Source organism: Ailuropoda melanoleuca, chromosome 2 (assembly GCF_002007445.2).
Source record: "Ailuropoda melanoleuca isolate Jingjing chromosome 2, ASM200744v2, whole genome shotgun sequence".
NCBI lineage: Eukaryota > Metazoa > Chordata > Mammalia > Carnivora > Ursidae > Ailuropoda > Ailuropoda melanoleuca.
The window spans coordinates 83081246-83097082 of NC_048219.1; the positions used below are offsets into that span (position 1 = coordinate 83081246).

A 15837-nucleotide genomic window follows, 5' to 3' on the forward strand; every position below is an offset into this window, starting at 1 on the left:
CATAACGCCGGGATCACGCCCTGAGCCGAAGGCAGACGCTTAACCGCTGTGCCACCCAGGCGCCCCGTTGTTGTTGTTTTTAAATACACTCTACAACCAACATGGGGCTCGAACTCATGACCCTGAGATCAAGGGTCTCATGCTCTACGGACTGAGCCAGCCGGGCACCCCTAATGGTAGTTTTTGAACAGAAATCTAATTACCAATACTCCTTTCCTGTTCAAAACACATACTAATTAGGGAAAGATAAGTAGGGAGAGGAATATCATTTTGATCTGTGAAAGATAAAATTCCAAAAAACTAAAAATTTAAATAAACATAGCTTCATTACTTCCAGGCTCACACACCCACCCTAATTAATCTAACAAAATATTACCAGATGTTTTCCCAACTCGATGTTCTTAATGAAGGACTGATTTAACAAATCACTAAAAAGAACGGCAAATTATAAATTGTTTAAGTGTAAATAAGTTCTCCTGATTTTTTTTCTGCTGTCTTGTTCCCACTATTTAAGTGTTTTGCAAATCTCTTTTCCGGGGGTGGTAACAGCAGTCAACAGCCTGATCTGATTTGTCACAAACTAGTCGAGGCCTAATTAAAGAGATTTCACCGTGTTTTAGAAAAATTTTCATTTACTTGAAATCCTTTTTTCCCCCCTCTCAAATCTGTAATCCACAGCAAGAAATGTGGTCTTATCTACCAAGAACAAGCAGCAAGCAGTGTGGGAAGGAGAGGCATTAACCCTTCTCTGCAAGACCGATGGGGCTGAGAGTCTCCTGTCTGTGGAATTTTGGCGCCTCCCACGAGGCCAGACGCAGCCGGAGTTTGTGGCTGGCGTGCAGCAGGACGGCACCGTGCGCCTGGGCGCCTCCTCCGAGGAACTCCATAACCAGAGCCCCACGAGGCTGCAGAAAATGGACTGGGCCACCTTCCAGCTGGAGATCAGCTCCACCAGCAGCACAGATGGTGGCGTGTACGAGTGCAGAGTGTCTGAGGGTGCCTGGAACCAGGCCAGAGGTCGGAGCTGGACTCAGAAGTTGGCAGTCACTGTCCAGTCTCTGCGTAAGTGTCAAAGAACTCCTGTTCTAAACTTACATGTATCCGCGGTACCTTCCTTGGCAGTGGGATGCGGTGGAATTTGGTGATGTGTCATCCCGAAACCCCTTGTTGTGGCGCGTACAGCCCAGGACACAGAGCGTAGTCTCTGGCTGCCATGTCTGTCCACTAATCTCTAAAGTCGACTCATCTCTGTAAGGATCCTCTGTAGGGTGCCACTTGTCGGTTGTTAGTCAAAGCTGAACACAAAAGCCTATGAACGGGAGTAGACCTGTAGAGGACCTGTGCCCGCTGGACCTGAGCCTCATACATCCAGGCTTCTGTCGCTGCAGCCCTGGGCTTGCACGGTCTCTTCAAGCCTGTGCAAAGGAGGAACACGGAGCCCATGAGTGGAAATAAGGGGAGGGCAGCCACCCGTTGGGGGAGGGAGACGGGGGGGGGGAAGCACTCCACCCACTCGGGAGCAGCTGTCTAAGCAGCAGGCTGGAGAAACACTGCCTGTTTGTTGTCACTGCTGGGAACGCTCTTAGAAGAGGATCAACTTAGGAAAATCGAGGACAACATTCAGGACAGACTGTCCTGTGAGTCAACTTTGAGCCCCAAAGAGTTGATGCTCCCAGCGTGTGAATGCACAGTTGCACGCGAAGAGGTGGTGAGTAGGAAAACTTGGGTCTGAGAAACACCTTGCCATGGCGTTTCCCATTTATTTCTGCCCACAGAGTCGAGCTTACGGGTTAAGCTGATGAGCCGTCAACCCCAAGTGGAATTAGCCAAGACCTTTGGCCTGTCCTGCGTGGCGGAGGCTGACTACACCAGCCTCGGGGTGCTGCTCGCCGTGACGTGGCAGTTCCAGCCGGCAAGATCTCGTGTCTTTCATCCACTTGTTCGAATCACCCATAATGGCACTATTGAGTGGGGGGATTTCCTATCTCAGTTCCAAAAGAAGACAAAGGTTTTCCAGTCTTCATTTCGTTCTCAACTCCTAATCCACGATGCCAGCGAGGAAGAAGCAGGAGTTTATCAGTGCAAAGTAGAAGTTTACGTCAGCAACTCCCTATGCACACGCGGCCCCGCGAGGGCTTCTGCTGTCTCTCACGCACTGATGATAGCCATCACTTTACCAGGTAAACACCATAGGAAGGTAATCCCTGCTTTAAAAACAAACAATTTCTCCTATTTTGGGCAAGTTATAGAGTTAAAACATAACATGCCTTCCCCCCATGTTTTGACTGTATAAATTAGCACTGTATAAAACCGATATCCAGATTACAGGAAGTTAGTACGCGTGGGATGGCCACACTGGTTGTTAAAACATTGACATACCTCCATGCTGACTACCAATAACGGTTGCTCCATGCCTTTACCCCCTCTTCCCATAAGTCCCCACCACCCAGCAACTGAAAGGTACGACAAGGGGCTTCTCGGACTGGCTCTGGTGGGGAGGGAGGCATTCTTTGGATTGGTCACTGCCCGTGCCTTACTAATCATTCAGTGTTTGGACTGTCTCCCCTACTGATATGAATAATGTCAACTCCATTAGAATACATTTATCCTCTTGGTTTAACATGTTAATGTATAAGAGAGAATATCTGATTATCGCCAAATATAATTTACCTCGTCAGTTGCTGAAAGAGCAGAGGTAAAAAAAAAAAAAAAAGTAAGACACAGCCTGGGCAAAAGTCCTGCTGGGTCACGTATCTTCTTTTATGACTTCTGTTCTCTCAAGACATTGTGTTCAAGAGCCTTTGAAATCATTTCCACCTGACAGGCACTGGCGAGCGGCTTCGCTTTGGGCAAGTCACTCAATCTCTCCAAGTCTAGGGGCCTCATCCCTAAATTGCTGCTGTGCACTGTAAAGGTGGTGACATATGTGATGTGCCCAGGACAATGCCTGACGCATCAAGCAGATGCTCAGACATGGTAACAGCCATTATTCTCTCTGCTGCTGAGTGACATTTTTGGCAATAGTAATGATCTCCTTGTTGATTAACTCAGGCCTTAATTGCCTTGTCCTTCCCGTGGTATTTGAAATGGTCGACCCAATCTCTTCTTCTTGAAACTTCCTTTTTCCTTGGCCTCATGATGAAAAATTTTCTTCCTACCTTTCGTAACACTCTGTTTCTTCTCATTCTCTTTCACAAAATTCTCCTCCTTCACAGATCCATTCCTTTGCGTTTCAGCCTCAGCTTGCCCTCTTCTCATTCCATGCAGTCTCCTGACGTGGGCTTATTCCTCCTCCTGGTTCAACCTATATACTGATAACTCTCAAATCCATTATCCTGAAAGGCTTCTCTTTTGATCTCCAGACTCGTTATGCAATTACCTCCAAGGCATAGCTGCACTCAGTAAGTCCAGACATAAAAGCACTATTCTTATTCCTCCAAGCCCACTCCTCCTACACTGTTCTCCATGTCCTCATGACCCACCAGTGGCCCAGGTGAGAAACCACAATGCCTCCAGATCCACTTCATCCAGACTCCCACAGCACGGCCTGCAAGACCCTTTATAACCTGGTACATTTACGTCTTTCTAGCATCATCTTCTTCTTCTTTTTTTTTTTTTTTGACAATTTAATTTTTTATTTAATTTTTTATTATGTTATGTTAGTCACCATACAGTACATCCTTAGTTTTTGATGTAGTGTTCCATGATTCATTGTTTGCGTATAACACCCAGTGCTCCATGCAATATGTGCCCTCCTTAATACCCATCACTGGGCTAACCCATCCCCCACCCCTCTCCCCTCTAAAACCCTCAGTTTTGGGATTCTATTATTATTATTTTTTATCTTTTTATTATAATAATTTTGTATTATATTATATTAGTCACCATACAGTACATCCCTGGTTTTTGATGTAAAGTTCCATGATTCATTAGCTGCTTATAACACCCAGTGCACCATGCAATACGTGCCCTCCTTACTACCCATCACCAGCCTATCCCATTCTCCCACCCCTCTCCCCTCTGAAGCCCTCCGTTTGTTTCTCAGAGTCCATAGTCTCTCATGCTTCATTCCCCCTTCTGATTACCGCCCTTTCTTTATCCCTCTCTTCTCCTACCGATCTTCCTAGTTCTTATGTTCCATAGATGAGAGAAACCATATGCTAATTGTCTTTCCCTGCTTGACTTATTTCACTTAGCATTATCTCCTCCAGTGCCGTCCATGTTGCAGCAAATGTTGAGAAATCATTCTTTTTGATAGCTGAGTAATATTCCATTGTATATATGGACCACATCTTCTTAATCCAGTCATCTGTTGAAGGGCATCTCAGCTCCTTCCACGATTTAGCTATTGTGGACAATGCTGCTATGAACATTGGGGTGCATATGGCCCTTCTCTTCACTATGTCTGTGTCTTTGGGGTAAATACCCAGTAGTGCAATTGCTGGATCATAGGGTAGCTCAATTTTTAAGGGACCTCCACACTGTTTTCCAGAGTGGCTGTACCAACTTGCATTCCCACCAACAATGTAGGAGGGATCCCCTTTCTCCACATCCACTCCAACAATTGTTGTTTCTTGCCTTGTCTATTTTTGCCATTCTCTAGCATCATCTTCTACTTTCCATATTGAACTTGAGCTCTGGCCACACCGAACTACTTGCAGGCCCTCAAAATACCCTATGTTTTTTTTCACTTTCAGTCTTTGTTCAAGTCACAGGTTTTGTGTGGAACTCTTTAACCTCTTCTCCACCAGACAAATTCCTATTAACTCTTAAGACTTAGCTTCAAGATCTCCTGCTCCAGGAAGCCTCCCCCTCACCCATATTTGAGTTAGATGGTCCTGCCCTGTGCTCTGACAGCCACTTCTGCATACCTCCATCACGCGTGGCTCACACAGTCTTGTAATCTGTAAGCCTCTGTGCCTGTACTAGTTTCTCCCTCTAGACTGTGAATCCACTGATGGGAGGTATCCACAGAGCCAGAATGGTCTGGCACATAACACAGTATGTGCTTAATACATATTTGTTGAAGGGAGAGGAAAGGGACTTACCAGCAACTTTAAGAAGCAGTTACAAAAGTAGAATTAGTGATATTAGCAAGAAGTTAGAATAAGGTTTGAAAGGCAGCTTGTAGCATTGATCTTCCTGACAGCAGAAAAGCTGCTGGATTAAAAGGATAGTTGACTCCATATCTGTATGAGATTCCCACAGTTGACTGGCTGCAAAGAGACATACAATTTTAATAGCCCCATGTACAGCTTCCTTTGGTTTACCCATATTTGAAGGCAGATACAAACAAGGACACATCAGTGAACTGTGAATCCAGGAGTATTCTGGAGATTGAGCACACAGACAAAGAACTAATAGGGCCACTTTCTCTCACTTTGATTTATGAAATGCGACAGAGGAGAAGATGTCTATGCTTCAATAGTGAGGCATTATCATGTGGAAGAGATTGGTTTTCTGTGTGATACTCCATGCTGCCCCATGTTCTCTATCCCAGTCTGCCGGGTAAGGGTAGAACTGGGACTGGTGACTGAAAGGTATGGAGTGGTAAAATGCAACTTAACATCAGAGAGAATTCTCCAGTGGCAGAGATGTCCAAAGATGGAACTGGCTGCTTTGTCAATTGGTGAGCTGTTCAGAGGCTCAGTGGGCAGTTAGTGGGGCTGCTGGGGAAGGAATTCCCACATCCAATGGATGTAGGAGGCATTGCCCTAGTTGACCTCTAATGTCCCTTCTACCTTAAAATTCTATTTTCTAGCAAAGTAACTAAAGTCACTGTCACCATTCTTTTAATTTAGAGAGCAAGCTGCAAGTGAACTCGAGCAGTCAAGTCCGAGAGATCCTCATCAACTCCAACACCGACATAGAATGTAGGGTCTTGTCCCGGTCCACTGGAGACCTTCAGTTAGCCGTCATTTGGTACTTCTCTCCCAGTTCCACTAACGCAACCTGGCTGAGGATCCTGCAAATGGACCAAACCAATGTTGTAAAATATGGGGATGAATTTCCCACCCCATGGAGAAAACAAAAATTCTACACTGAGAAAGTTTCCCAAGACTTGTTTCAGCTACACATTTTGAACATGGAAGACAGCGATCAGGGCAAATACCACTGCACTGTGGAGGAATGGCTCTTGTCTACAAATGGCACTTGGCACAAGCTTGGAGAAAAGAAGTCAGGCCTGACAGAATTGAAACTCAGGCCCACAGGTAAACCTCGCAAGTATATCCTCACCTGTCTTGCTGTAGGATTGCCATCTTCTCTTGGGCAGCTCTTCTCTGGAGTGGTCATGTGAAGGCAGAACTATGACCCAGGGTCATAGGAATAGTGTCCACCTACACAACGAATGTAGGACCCGGTAGTCCAGCAAAGGAGGCGGGTGTCACTTAAGGTGAATCAATCTGAGGCTTCCAGGAGCTTGGATGGGAACAAGATCCCTTTGATTGGTTTGCTTATCATCCTGGCAGCCTGGTCTCTGGAGCTACCCAGGGTGTCGTATCTCTAGATCTCTGTAATAACAAGCTGTGTCATTCCAGTGGGGCTGTACTGTAATTTGGCAAAGAAAGAGTAATACGAAGCATATTTCTCCCACTGTGAACAGAAACTGTACAACTCTATAGGGATGTGTGGAGAAATTGCTTTTCAACATTTGGCTGCCTAAACATAAGGCGAATAAGAGTAGTTAACTGTTGGAATGGCTTACTGAGGGAGTCTCCTCTTCCTCAGGAGATCTTTAAAAATGTAATAGAAGTTCCATCCATTTGCATTGGTCTAGGAGTGCTACGGTCTAAATGTGGGCAGGGTTGATTAGATCTCTCGGTATTAGTTAGGTCACCTCCAATGTTGATTAAAATTAAATGAATGTCACGCTAAGGTTTGGGAACTGGCTGAGATCCAACAGCACAATGCAAATAAGTTAATCTAGTTTGGTGCTTAAAATTTTATTTTCAATGTGACATCCAAAAATAAGATTATAATGAACATTGCTATGTATTAGACAATTAGAGATACAAAGAAAAATAAGGCACAGCTCTTGCCTTAAGGAGCTTACAATCTGTTGGGGGCAGCAGAGCAAAACAGTAGCTTAGCAAGGGGATCTCTTCCTGCCGCTCTGGTTCCCCTTCTCCATGTTCTTCAGGCCCTCCTTCTCCCTGCTAAATGTGGGTGTTCCTCAGGGACAAATCCTGGGTCCCTTTGTCTTATTATTCTCTGCTGTCTTCAGAACTTCTTAGATTCTGCTTTGGTTTCAGCTAAAACCTTCGATGAAATTGCCCTAGGTCTTTATGCTTAGCTCCGGGTCTTTCTACCCAACTGCCTGTTGTACATTTCTACTTGAATGCCTCTGAGACCCTTACACTCAGCATGTCCCAAATAGCATTATCATCCTTGCCATCCCACAAGACTTGTGTGTACTTCTGCACTCCCCATCTGCATGGCTGGCCGCCCTTTCTCCCAATTGCCCAAGCCAAATCTCGACAGTGTATGCACACCCCTCTAAGGAGGCAACCACTCCTTAGCCCAAGCTAGCAGACACCTCCCATCCAGAAATGTGGGCTCAGTGTTGTCTAATCTTTTAGTATATCAAGAAGTGCCTAAAACCTTTCTTGTGTGACATCGCTCGGTTTGAGAATGTATGCAACTAATCCAAATTCTTTTCAAATTCTGAGGGTGTCAAACAAAACGTATCTGTGGGTGGGGTGTGGCTGGCTAGGGGTGGCCAGCTGTACACCCTGGTGTAGGGTGTGAGTTAAGGAAGAGTCCCCAGGGAAAGATACTGAGAAGGAGTGGTCAGAATTGTAGGAGAGACATTTTCTCTGAAATCAAAAGAGGATGGACTTCAAGAAGGAAATGGACTTAGTGATGAAACCTACAGAGAGTACAACAAAATGAGAGTATCTTGACCTGGGAAATTGGGCCCATACTGAGGATCTTGCCAGAGCGTGGAGATGGAATTGGCAACCTGATTGCGGTCACGTAGGGAGGAATTTGAGATGAGGGAGCAGAGACAGTATCACAGAAACTAATATTGCACATGCTTTGCCATGAAGGGAAGGAGAGAGTAAGGATTGTAACAACAACAACAACAACAAATCCAGGATCAGACAAAATTATTCTTTTTTAAAAATTTTTAAAAAGATTTTTGTTTATTTATTTATTTGAGAGAGAGAGAGCACAAGTGGGGGGGCGGGCAGAGGGTGAGAGAGAAGCAGACTCCCCGCTGAGCAGGGAGCCCAATGTGGAACTCAGTCCCTGGTCTCTGGGATCATGACCTGAGCCCAAGGCAGATGCTTAACCGACTGAGCCACCCAGGTACCCCAAAGTTATTCTTTTAGAGATAGATTAATAAATGTGTTTGTAGTAGAGTTGAAAATTTAGTGTATCCTATAATTTCTTTATTTTGTTTGTAACTACTCTGGCCTTCATTCAAAGTTCTCACCTGCTGGTTAGGAGGGGAATTTTTTAAAAAGTAAAAGTCAAAATCTGTTTAAAACTTAGTCAACTGGTGAATCGTTGAACACTACATCAAAAACTAATGATATGTTGGCTAATGGAACATAATAAAAAAAACCCAACTTAGTCTAATCCAATAATTTAAAACCTCTCCTTGAGTGATATTCTAACACTTACATAAAGATGTTCAGTCTCTCAGATAGCCTTCTCTTTCTTTGCGTCCAGAACTGAGATGATATCTGGGCGTAAGAGAGGGGGGTAACTTGCTAAGAATGAGGGGCAGTGGTGCAGTAAACAGCTTGAGGGGATGGCTGGAAGTTTTGAATGGTCCCTTCAGGAAGTAGAAGAAAGAGTTGACCAGGGAGGGGTAAAAGTAGCAGGGCAGGGCTCCCACTGAAGCTGGGTGGTTTCGGGGACAGGTCTGCAGCAGACAAGAGGTAGGGCTGAAGAAGGAAAATGGGCGGTTTGATTCATAGCACAGAATGTTCTAGCAAATGTGAAAGGACAGGGGTCCAGGAAAAATGTTAAATGTCTAAGGATTTTAAGACAGCATCTCCTCAATAAGAGCTAGATTTTTCAGAGGAGGTATCCAACATAAAAATCTGGATTTTTCTCTAATTTATTGCCATTTTATTTCCTAGGAAGTCAAGTACGTGTCTCCAAAGGGTACAGGACAGAAAATGCTACTGAGCACGGAGACGTGGCCATCCACTGCAGCGTGGAGAGTTTTGGCAGCCCAGCTTCCCTGTTCTCTGTGATGTGGTATCGGAACAGGGAAAATTCTGGAAGGAAGACACTGGTACACCTGCACCATGATGGCTTGCTGGAGTATGGAGAAGAGGGGCTCAGGAGGCATCTGCACTGTTACCGTTCATCCCATACAGACTTTGTCCTGAAGCTTCATCGGGTAGAGACGGAGGATGCTGGGCTCTACTGGTGCAGAGTGACAGAGTGGCAGCTGCATGGCAGCCCAAGCAACTGGGTCAACCAAGCCTCAGATGAGTCACAGCCTATGGTGCTCTCGGTGCTGCCTTCAGGTAATGAGGGGCTAATCTGCCCTGGCTCGTGGTCAGGAGAATCTTTGTCTCCCCTCTTGTGCTTTCCCTCTCGGCTATGTTTTGCTGAAAACAATTTACAGATTCCCTAAAGAAAGTGACTGTCATTTCTCTCAGTCATAGTTTCCATTTCTCATTTGGACGGACAAGGTCTACGTGAGGTTTTGGCATAGCCATTTAAATGTCAGGGGCATCTGTCTTGCTTCCCCCCCTTCCCCTCCCAAAAAAAAAAAGCCATCAACATCGTATCCCTTTAAAGAACAAAGATATTACCAGCAGACATCCTTACCTCTTGGCTGACTCTCCAGTCTCAGAAGGCCCAGATCTGCAGTGGGAGTTGGAATGAGGGATAGGGGCATGGTGACTTTAGGGTTCATTTGGTTGAACCAAAGTCAGCTACATCCAAATGCTCCCCACCTCAAAAACAAAACATAACCTTTCTCAATGAGTAAGTGCCAAGGTTCTTATCACTGTATATGTTCAACAAATTAGCAGGATTTTGATGACAGTCATTCGGTATACCTCTCCTAACGGCAGCTTGCAAGGCATTGAAGGAGGAAGTGTGCCCTATAGAACTTGTTTACGGAGTCCAGCGAGGAGGGTAGCTGCTGGAATACCTTGGCCAAAGCGTGGCCATTCTCTGTGTGGGAAGGCCATCCTACTCAGCTAAGTGCACAGGGTTGCAGAACAGGTGGTTGTGAAGGAGAGGAGAGCATCCTTCCAGCCAATCCAGTGCCAAGCATGTAATAGACATTCATTAAGCACTTGTTAACGAAAGCAACAATTTCTCCAGCCAGACCCGTAAATCTTCCCTGGTGATCAGTGGGCTGGCTGATGTAGCCAGCTCATGGCTGAGCTGCTTCTTTCTGGTGGGGTTTAAGGAGAGGGTGAGAGGTGAGCTATAAACTGAATGTACACTGGGAAAGGGACGCTGAAGACGCAGAGACGTGCTCCAAGTGCCCCACACCAGGAAGGGCAGGGGGAATCAATGAAAGACAACATTCCTAAAACACCAGCTGGCTTTGGTGACACTCCTTAGCGGGGATAAAGGGTGCTGCCCAGAATGGGTGGCAACTTCTCTGAAGTAGGTTAGTTGCATCCCAGCCCTGGCCAGGCTTCTAGAGTGGAAGCCAGAGTTATCTGATTTGTTCCCTGGGGCTCCATCATCTTCTTCCCCTGACCATTCTTCGGCAGAAGTCTTCTCCCAAGTGTCCAGAGAGAATTTTTCTTCCTATCAGCTTTTCTTCTATTCCAATAATTATGGGAAGTTCCACAGCCCTGAGCACATTCCATACATGTTTTCTCACTGGAATTCCTAGGCCCTGTAGCGTCAGCAGTTTTTTGTAGCAGAATAAATAGATAACAAGTGTAAATAATATCTATTCTGTGACTAAAAAGCACATCTCCTCTGAGACAGATGGGATCCTTCACAGCATATATATATATACTGTCAATCTTTGTGGAATCCTTAGAAATCAGGTGAAAGGTTTTAAAAAGATGAACTCTGGAAAGAAAACATTAAAAATCGGTGGTCTTTGAATTCTTTACATTTGAAGAAGCTTGAAAGCCTGGGCCATGATAAGCTGAGGGTTTTCATTATAAACACAGTTAAGGGTTCCCGAGTCAATCCTCGATTATAGCATCTCGCTTCCTCTACCTGTCTGTTCCTTTCTGGTATTTGCGTAGTTGTAGAGGCAGTGAGGGGGGGAAGAAAAATCCCAGGGTCTGGAATCAGACAAGCCTAGGCTCCAATCACAGCCCTGCCACCTACCTAACGAGCTCTGAAATCATACCCTGTTACTTGACCTCTGTGAATCTCAGCTTACTCATAACGTGAGGATCATTATACAAATGTGTATAAAGTATCTAACATAGTCCCTAGAATATTGTAAGTACTCAGAAAACGTTAACTCTCTTTACCCTTATGCCACCGACCATGCTACACACACACACACAAGTACATATATAGGTATGGATAGATCCGTGTATGTGACAAAATATTTTAAGTTGTTCAGTAAGTAACTATATGCGAGGATCTGAGAACACAAAAACATGTATTACGGAGTCTTTCCCCAAAGAGCTTAGATTCTGATGGGGGACATGAAGTCCAAAATGATAGGGACATCAAAGTAGTAGCCTCAGGACGAAGGAACAGAGGCAGGGCTGGGATAAAGGGCTGGGTGGGGAGGAGATCCGGAAGTTCCCCAGGGCATGCAGCCTATGAAAAGGAAAAGAACATATTTTAGGAAAAGGAAAGACTATGCAAGATGATCATAAAAGCTGTGGCACAAGGGCAAGAGAGGAAGTCAGCGAGATGGGGAGGGTACGGATCTCAAAGGGGATGGTGAACGTATTCATGAACATAATGGAGTGTCAACAAACTACTGCAGGCAGGAGAGGAACATCATGAGATTTGCATTTTACGAAGCTCCCATTGGGAGCTGTGTTAAAGATGAACTGGAAGGGAGGCAGACACAGAGTAGGGAGAACTATCTGAAATTGATAGTAAGAACCCAGGTGAGACAAGATGAAGGTCTGAATTAAGGCAGTGCACCTAAGAGCTGAGAGAAGGGTGGGCATTCAGTGTCAGGAGGCCTCATCTGCAGCAGTTAGATACTGTTAGATATATGTGGAGGGTGCGTGAGCAGAAGGGGAGAATCAAGGATGAATAGCAAATTTCTAACATGGGTGGATATAGGAGAAAGGTCTAAAGGAGAAATTAGTTCAATTGTGAATAAGCTGGGCTGGAACTAAGTTTGAAGTATGTGTGAATTATCCAAAGAGATCTACCCAATAGACATGGGGAGTTTCAAGTGAGATCTTTGCCAGAGTTGTAGATTAGAAGGCATCAACTTATAGTCAATAATGGTGCCTGATGATGGATTCCTGAGATATATCACCGTTGATCAGGGGAGTGCAGAAGAGGAGCCTGTGAAGGAGAATGAAAGGAGTAGCCAAGAGGTAGGAGGAAACCCAGGGTGTGGTGGTATCATAGAAACCAAAAGCAGAGAAGGTATCAAGAAGGAAGGGAAAACCAACAGACTCAACTATTGCAGAGGTCGATTAAGATAAGAATGGGAAAACACCATTGGATTGCACACTGTAGGGCAATTGCAGACAAGTAATGAGAAAAGTCAGACCGCAGTGAGAAAGTGGACACAGCAAATAGAGATTACACTTTCAAGAGCTTTGATGGAAAGGCAAGAGAGAAAATAACACGTGGTGAGAGGTGTCAGTGGAGTTTTACTTTGTTCTGGTTTGGTTTGGAGGTGGTAAGGACTTGAGAATGTTTACATTCTGGAGAGGAAGGAGGCAGTGGCAAGGACAAAAGGGAAGATTAGAAGAGGCTAGACCAACAATCCAACACCTTGCATCGACATAGACCGCATCCTGTCTGGAATGCTCCTCCATGTCATCTTTCTCTGGTCAACATCTATGGATCCTTCACCTCCCAACTTAACCACCACCTTCTCAGTGACTTACCTTGTACTCTTAGTCATCACACCTGTCTAATGTCCATCAGCACTGCCAGACTGTACATTCTGAGAAGGCAAAGACGCCATGTCTCATTCCCATAGAGATGCTCAAGGACTTACCGAATCACAGTGTAATCGCACTCCTCGTAAGGACCTGCTACACGTATTAATAAAGTCCAGAGCAGATATAACAGGCTACCAATTCTCACTTCTCCAATGGTTTTCCACCACCTCTATGTGGCAATTTCCGGTTGGGTTAGTTTAGGACTACCTAATTAAACTGCGGAGCATGTGGCTCAAGTGAAGGCAGAAAAGTTAAGAGGAATTTCCCTGGAAAATGGACCTTGCATCAGCTTCTCCATCTTATTTCCTTATCTATGACTATGCCCAGGTAGGGACTAGAAACACCTTTGTCTTTTTACCTTACCCTCAGAGCCCAGACATAAATGTCTTATTCTAGAGAATTCGTCGTGATTAATTAATAGGCAAGACTATAAAGGCTTCCTGGGGACCGGATTAGTTGTAATTGTATGGTGTTTGCTACTATTCCCCAACTTCTATTTGGGTAAGGATAAACTTAGAAAGTGAGCCTTCAAAGGAGATATGTGCCCCTACTACACTGAAGTTTCTGGAGAGACCACAGAATTTATCTATGCTATCCCAGTACCTCCAACAAAGACTGGCACATAGTATTCAAAAAATGCTGGATGAAACAATGAGCAAGTGAGTCTTCAAATGAAACAGGATGCTGTCAGGTATCACTCATTCTGGGATGCACTCATACCAGGTTCCCTAACCCTACTTTTATTTCTTGGCAGGAGCCAACTCTCTCACGTGGCCACACTTGGCATAGTCAGTTGCCAAAGTTTTGGTGGGGGTAGGGATGAGTTGGTAGTCCCCTCATTATCCTGTATCTTTCTTCTGCTGAATTCAGTATTTCTAAGGTGATTTCAAAAAGGAGTGCTCCTCGTGGTGTGTTTGGCTGTAGGTGGAAGCAAGTTATGAACTAAATCTCATGATGAAGTGTTCTCATTACGTTTTTGGCTCTGTCTTGCAGACCTTGTACTTTGAGCATTGGGCACTTACTCGGATTGATCCAAAATGCCAAACCTTAATGGTTCTGAATGTCACTAATTCTAATCCAGATATGGGTGAGAGGCAGATGGTGGGAAATGGGGATCGTGGGATCCAGAGCAAACACTGCTCTCCCAGGAGGGGTAATTTAGAAGCACTGGAGCTGACAGTTGCTAGCTGTTGGCCAATTCAGCACTGCGAAGGCGCACTTTGCCATCCTTTGATGGCAGATTGCTCCAAACAGAGCAGTCTCCTCCCCATTAAGATAGTCAAGCCCTCCGGCAGTCCCTTCGTGCTGAAGGTGAGAGTCTCAGTGGCAAAAAAAGCCAAGTACCAGATTTCACCTTCTGTGTGCCTGCCCCATCTCCTCATGATCACACCATCATCTAGCAACGGTGAGACCGAGATGAACTCTCACCTTCCAATTCTCTGCCACCCACGACTAGGAAGGGAAGTCAGAGTCTCCTACTGAGTAGTCGTTAGACTCTCAGTGGATTGTCACCCAGTCATGGAGACAGAGGGACCAGAGATTGAAGAGAGAGTCTTGGCCAGTGGAAGAACATGGCCAAGCGTGTGGCCCCTGTGTGGGGAATCAGTTGGTCCAGCCCTGTTCTCTGTCCCATCTCTTGAGAGACAGTTGCCTATGATTTTCCTAACATTCTAACTAGCATTACAACTAAAATTTATTTCTTACTGACTCAACAAATGTGCTGGGCACTTTGTTAAATACTTTATTGTGCATTATCTCATCACAACTCTAGAAATTATCATCCCCATTTGATCGATGAGGAAACTAATCATTATGGAAAATAAGTAACTTGTCCAATGTCGATAACAATAAGTTGAAGAGCCAGAATGTGAACCCAGCTCTCTTGGAGCTGGTAGCCAATCACTACTCTGTGTGTAAGTAGTGGGAAGTGTCAAAGCCAGTAGTCCTCCTCACTGTTCCCTACAGCTCCATTCTCTTCCAGCATCTCCATCTGTACGTCCTCCTTATCCACACGCCCTCAAATATATTCAGATAAGAGCTGGAGAATTATTGTAGTCAAACAGGGCCTTGGAGAGAGGGGTCAGGTAGGATATGGAGAGAGGGGGTGATAAGAATTAAAAGTCTAGCTTTATCATTGCCCACCCTTTCAAAAACAAAAACCAAATTTAGGCTGGAGAATCTAAATGAGACCCGAGAAAATCCAGGCCACAAACCCCTGTAGCAACTTGTGAGTCCTGAGAGCTGCCAGCCCCATGTTCAGCGATGATCTTTACTCTGTGCAGCATGTTGGCAGCCACCCCGGGTTCCTGTGGGTATAATTTACTCATGCAATTAATTCATTCATCAGTTTCCATTGATGACCCATGGACCAAGTGCTGGCAAGATAAAAAGATGCACAAGACATAGGCCCTGTCCTTCAGGAGTTCACAATGCAGGAGCTGGACACATGTTTAGATTCTTTTCTTGACTTCCAACAAAGAGACGTTCTTCCAGGTGCAAGATGCCTCTGCAATGCCGAGAACAGAATTCTTGCAGCAGAGGCTGGTGGAAATGACCTCTAAAGCTGTTTACATCTCTAAGAGTCTATAATCCCATGAATCCTATAACCTAACCTTTGAAGAAGAAATTGCATATGTCATTATGATTTTCCAATAAAAGCACAGCTACAACGAGCACCCGATTTTTTAGAAGAGCCCTGGTTTCAAATACCCTGTCATAAATACGTGTAGCTGGAAGACTACATTTGGGAGTGGGTGTCTCTCCAAGCGTGTGTGTTTCCGCATGGAGA

General features: G+C 45.0%; 1 protein-coding gene across 8 annotated transcripts in view; it reads left to right on the forward strand.

Moving 5' to 3' along the window:
* CD101 (CD101 molecule) overlaps window positions 1-15837 on the forward strand; it is a 38184-nt gene that overhangs the window by 13352 nt on the left and 8995 nt on the right. For 7 of the 8 annotated variants that reach the window (XM_011230301.3, XM_011230304.3, XM_034654164.1 and 4 more), the window contains 4 exons: window positions 679-1062; window positions 1776-2180; window positions 5802-6212; window positions 9096-9491. In XM_011230301.3, coding sequence (XP_011228603.2) covers window positions 679-1062; window positions 1776-2180; window positions 5802-6212; window positions 9096-9491 — 1596 coding nt within the window. Of the gene's footprint in view, window positions 1-678; window positions 1063-1775; window positions 2181-5801; window positions 6213-9095; window positions 9492-15396; window positions 15719-15837 lie in introns of those variants that run through there. The other variant, XM_034654167.1, reaches the window with a different exon arrangement.